Consider the following 5,410-nt stretch of genomic DNA (forward strand, 5'->3'; position numbering starts at 1 on the left):
AGGAGAAACTGAAAGAGAGGAGAGAAAAAGAGAAAAACAAAGGAGGGAGAAAAAGAAAAAAAAATGAAACACACGGAAAGAAAGACGGAGAAACGAGAAGGGAGCCCACAATCACACGGACCCTGGAACTCAATTTCTTAAAATCCAAAATGCATCAGTTTATGCCCAGCGCGGCACAGGGGCCACGGGGCACACCGTGCGGGAGCAGGAGAGCGGGCACTGCAGTAAGACCCGCCGCTCGGCTGCCCGGATCCGCCTTCCTCCCGTTTTCGCGTCGCGCTCTGGCGCCCTGAGCAGGAGGGCCGCGGGCTCCGCTCAGCGCACCCCAGAGCCTCGCTCCAGGCGCCTCCTGCCTGGCTCCGGGAATCATTTTCGGAACCGAGGACAGGGGCTGAGGGGCTGTGGCAGGGAGGTCGTGGGAAGGATGGGCGGAGGGTGGAGGCAGCGAAAGCGATTTTGTTTCGCAGTTAGCATGAGCTCATCCCTGGGCTCTGAAGTGGCAGGAGGAGAAAGCTGATCGCCCAGCTCCTGCCTGTGGCCGGACTGCAAATGCAATTTAGACGGTGCAACCAACTGCCCAGAGCAAATCACCCGGGGGTCACGTCTGCGGGTGGCATCTCCCCACTTGGGGAGCTTCCCCGTGCCTTCCGCCCCAAGCCCTCGCGGAGACAGGCTACAGGTCGGGAGATCCAACCCGAGAGAGATGGGCCACTGACATCCACGCGTAGGTGAAGACCTAGCCCTCGGTTTAAGAAGTGCCTCCCTAAGCGCTTCTTGAAATTTTCCAAGGGAGCTGCGGCTTGCCAGGTGGCTTGGGGCTGGGAAGCCGGGGAGTTGAGAAATGCCCAGTTTCGAGGCGTCTTCTCATCTTTCATATTCCATGAGCCTAACCGGCTCTCACAGGAGCCCGGCACTTTGACAAGCCTGTTTCTGGACCATATTTCACTCTAATGCAAACCCATTTAAATCATCGCCTTGTTTTTCGCAGATTGCTTCTTGTAAATGGGGCCATAAATCCAGGATGTCAAGCCGGATGGAGTGGAGCGCGGACAGGGGAGAGATGGAAGGGAAATGAACCAAGCAGGGAAGGTACCTCCTCGCGTGGGGTGGGAGGGATTCGCAGGATCTCCAGGGTGAAATTGCGCGAAGGCTGACCTGACCCCGCACCCCTGGAGTCCAAGCTAGCTTTTAGGATTAGGAGCGCGGGGAGCTAAGGCGCGCTCTGCCCCGGAGGGAGCGCCTCCCTACCTGGAAGAGCCTCAGGATGTTGGCTACCATGATGGAGACCGAACTCCCTGAAGCCCCAATCACTCCAACTACTTTCTCCGGCTTGACGAAAACCGGAGGCTCGCCGTTGGTGCAGCGCACGTCGGAGGTGTCCTTCTGGATGAGCGCCTGGACGAAAGTGAGCGACTGTTCGAGCGCGTAAGTGTCCCTGGAACAAGTGTCCAGGATCCGCGCGCCCAGCGTCACGTTGGGCAGCAGGTTGGGATCGCTGTTGATCTGGTCCAGGGCGTAGAGCATCGCTTCCAGCCTGTGGATCCCGTTCTCCCTCTTGATGTCGCCGCAGGGCACGCCGCTAGGACCCTTGGCATGCACCGGGAACAGCCCCCCGAGGGTGACGTCCCCCTCGATACGGATAGAGTGCGGGGCGTACATCTCCTGGCCGCGCGCCGCCGCCGCCAGCGCGCACAGGAGCACCTCCAGCACGCAGCAGGGGAACTTCATCAAAGTCAGGACGCGGAGCAGCTTCCCCAGCTGGACCATGCTGCTCCGGCTGCGGCGGCGGGGGCGGCAGCGCTGGAGGGGATGGTGGCGGGCTCGCCGGGGTCCGGGCCCCTTGGGGTGAGGTCCTCCGGGGAAGCCCTGAGGCTCCTGCAGGCACGGAGGGTGGGGGCACCCGGGGAGGGGCAGCCAGAGAAGATGGGGGGTCCCGCGGCGCCTGCCAGATTGGGGCTCCGTGCGCTCCCGGGTTCGCCGGCCCGCGCTCCGCGCTCGCGCTCCCCGGCTTGCCGCTCGCGCTCTCCAACAACCCAGCACTGGGGAGAGGGCAAGGATTGCTATCGCTTTAAATGGTCGTTCGGCTCCCTCTCCTCCTCCTCCCACTTCCTCCCTCCCTCGCTAGCTCCTCGACACTCCCCACCCTTCCCAGCGCCCGCCCTCCCCACTGGTTTGCATCATCACGCAGGGAGGGGCTGCGTGCTGAGGTAAGGAGGGGGGAACGGGTGGGCGGCTAAGCAGGGAGTGCCTCTGACTGGGAGTTTCGCGGTCCCCAGGGAATCTAGGGATTGCGNCTTCTGTCTTAACGGCAGACGCGTCCAGCTCGCCCGCCTGCACCCGCAGGCACTTTCTAGGCACGGGAGGAGTCAACCCCAGGAGGGGGCGGGGATGTCTGGTGCTGACTGCTCCCAACCCTGAGGTCTCGAGCCCTCGCTGTCAGATCGCAGAGAATGCGAGGGAGTCGCTAGCTAGCTAGAGAATGCAGTGATGGAGAGGTGGGAGACCCCGCTCTCTGCTACTATCGGTCTGGGCCGGTTTTCCTTAAGAGAGACACACGTACACACAAGAGCCTGATTCATGACTTAAAGAATCTTTACCCAGAGACTTCTCGCAGGGGAGGGGGTGTGGGGGGGGAGGAGGCACTGGACAAGCTCGTAGGAAAACATGCCAAGAAATGTTAGGGGTATAAGTGCACCCTGGTATTTAAGGGTTACTGGGGAACAGAGCAGGATGAACTGAGGTCTCCAGCAAATCTGTGGCGGAAACCTCTCGGACTCACCTCTTTCCAGTCTATCATCGGTAACAATCGAGAACTCTGCAGAGCGCACTTTCTTCTCTGGCGCTGACAGGTGTGAGGCTCCCTCCTACCCATTTATTTCCAAAGATGCTCCTGGGCTGGTGACAGGTTTTGCGGGCAGGAAACAGCCAGAAAGAGGTGAGGAAGAAAGACAGGCAGGTAGAAGTCTCCCCGATGATCCAGACGCCTTTCTCTCTTTTTCTGGCTAGAGATTTGGTAGCTAAATCAAGATACCAGGACAGGCTGCAGTGCAGTTAAAAAGCTCATTTTCAAAGGTGTGCCCTCCTGCAGGCTGAGACCAAACTTGGGCTGTTAAAGCAACAGGTGGCCCTAGTTCTTATACAAAGAATAATGTCTCTGTCCTTGGTACCAAAAGGGACTCCGGATGGTTAACTCCTCTCTTGCTAAGGTTTTCTGTTGGAGGCAGCAAAACTATATTATACAAATTTGAGACTGGAGAAAAATCAGAAACAAGGCTATACTTGGTGTTGTTGTTGTTGTTGTAAGAAAAATGTCCTGGTACAAAAAACAAACAACACAGACACACAGACACACAGACACACACACACACACACACACCACAGACACAAGACAAGTTCAGAACACTGGTAGTGGGTTGTCTCTGCCTCCAACTACCTATATTTCCTCAGCATTTCTATTTTCTTGCCTAGGTTTAAGTTTCGCCATCTGTGAAATAATGAGATTGAGCAGGATGCTCTCCGTGTTATCCCAAATCTTCTGTTAAAACAGGCCATATCCCTTTGGCCATGGGGCTCTTTTTAAGCCAACATCCTCTATTGCTTTATGTATAGGAGACCAGTTTTTTGATCTCCAAAGAACATAACAAACATTTCCTGCTATAGAGGACTTTTTATTTTTCCTTGATTACCATCTATTATTCCTCTCCCTTCTAGGGATAGTCCAGTCCATCAGTTTCTTTTTGGATAGCCCTTTCTTCCATGTTTCATACTTATGATTTAAGAATGGACCCCACTTCCCATAATTTAGGACTGGTGACTGGCTATCATGATGAGTTCAAGGATGAGAACAGAGCCCAACCAGAGCCATGCAGGGCTAATCCCTGGACTTTTGCTGTAGTGCCTATTGTGGTGAAACAAGGTTACCATTATCCAATCAACAATCTGTGAGTGAGTTAGAGAAAAAAAGGGGGAGTCTCCCTTCCTCAAAACACTTCAGGTATATCTTTTGGAAAACGTTACACTATTCTTATTTTCTATGAGCACAAAATTATATTGTCTTCTTAAGAAAACAGTGCTCCAATGAGTATACTGATCTACTTTTGTATACAGTGTATCAACAGTCCTAAATGGGATGTCTCTGCTAAAACCTTATACTGTCATGGCCCCCACTCTTTCCTATCAGTCTTGGAGCTATAAGGATATAAGCCAAAGCTGTGCCAGGAGCTTCCACATAAACTGAGAGAGATTTGAACCCTACAATAAGAGATATAAGAGAGGGAAGAAGGAAAGGAGAAATTGGGCTGGGGGTAGAGAGAGATAGGAATCTGATAAAAAAAACATCTGAACTCTTGGATCCAGGCATGCCTGGAAGATTGCCTCTGGATTTTTTTTAAATTTTACAGTATTTTCTTTCTGTTGTTTGATGCCAAAAGGATCTTCTTCTAATTCATCTGTTCTAAAATACTGGCTCAAAAAGGGTGGAAGAGGTGAAAGGGATATCTTAAGGTACCATCAGCTAATCTGGAAAGGGAAAGAGAAGCAAAGCAATAGAAAGGCATACTTGGGAACACAAGTACTATGATCCTAGAATTTAGACATTAGTGCCTCAGGCTATATCTCACAGAGACTATATCCTTATTCGGTTTTTAATTTAAGGCTATTTATTAAGAACTTGGTGACAAAAATATTTGTAAAGTTGGGTAACAAGTAATGTCACTTGATTTTTCACCTGCCCATGTCCCAGTCTACATTTTACTCTTCCATTTCCATTACACATCTTGTGATTGCTCAATAAATATTTCTTGGCTGACTATCGAATGTTGCGTTATTCTGTGTTCTCTCTTTGCTCTGCTCATTCTCCCCAAACACCTGGCAGCAATCATCATCTTCTTTTTATTGCAGTCATCTGTGCTCATATCTTATTTCCCTTGCCAAGTTGTAAGATCCTTGAGGGTAAGATCTGGTATTATTTATCTTTTTCTCCTGGACAATGTTTGGAATGGTATTTTGTACCTAGGATGCATTCATGTATTGAATGAATCAGAGCTGGTTTTGCCATTCCCCTCTGCCTTTATTTGATAGTGACGGAAACATCAAGTGGGCAGAGCAGAAACAATATCAGATAAATGACTGCCCTCTTAGTCACAGTATGCAGTTTCTAGAACCTAAAGGATAATTTGTAGACTGTGAAATAATTTTGTTTTACAAAGATTGCCTAAGATTAAAATACCTTAAAGCTGTTGGTCAACTGTAAAAGTAGGCCTCAATTGATTCTTCCTGAGTCAAGTGATAATTCTTAGACTAGTAATGTGGGCCATTGTCACAGGTTGGTTGAGAAAGAGCAGAAGCCAGGCACTAGCACCACTTGAACTGAATGGAAAGCGATCTGTTACCAGAAAACTGGGTGAGTGAT

General features: G+C 51.1%; 1 protein-coding gene across 1 annotated transcript in view; it reads right to left on the reverse strand.

The window, feature by feature from the left end:
• Positions 1-1,767, reverse strand: part of GRM7 (glutamate metabotropic receptor 7) — an 871,267-nt gene extending 869,500 nt beyond the window's left edge. Inside the window, exon 1 of the mRNA XM_077763719.1 lies at positions 1,249-1,767. Coding sequence (XP_077619845.1) covers positions 1,249-1,767 — 519 coding nt within the window. The remainder of the gene's footprint in view (positions 1-1,248) is intronic.
• Positions 1,768-5,410: the final 3,643 nt, after the last annotated feature.

This window comes from Crocuta crocuta, unplaced genomic scaffold (genome assembly GCF_008692635.1).
Source record: "Crocuta crocuta isolate KB4526 unplaced genomic scaffold, BGI_CrCroc_1.0 scaffold184, whole genome shotgun sequence".
Lineage (NCBI taxonomy): Eukaryota > Metazoa > Chordata > Mammalia > Carnivora > Hyaenidae > Crocuta > Crocuta crocuta.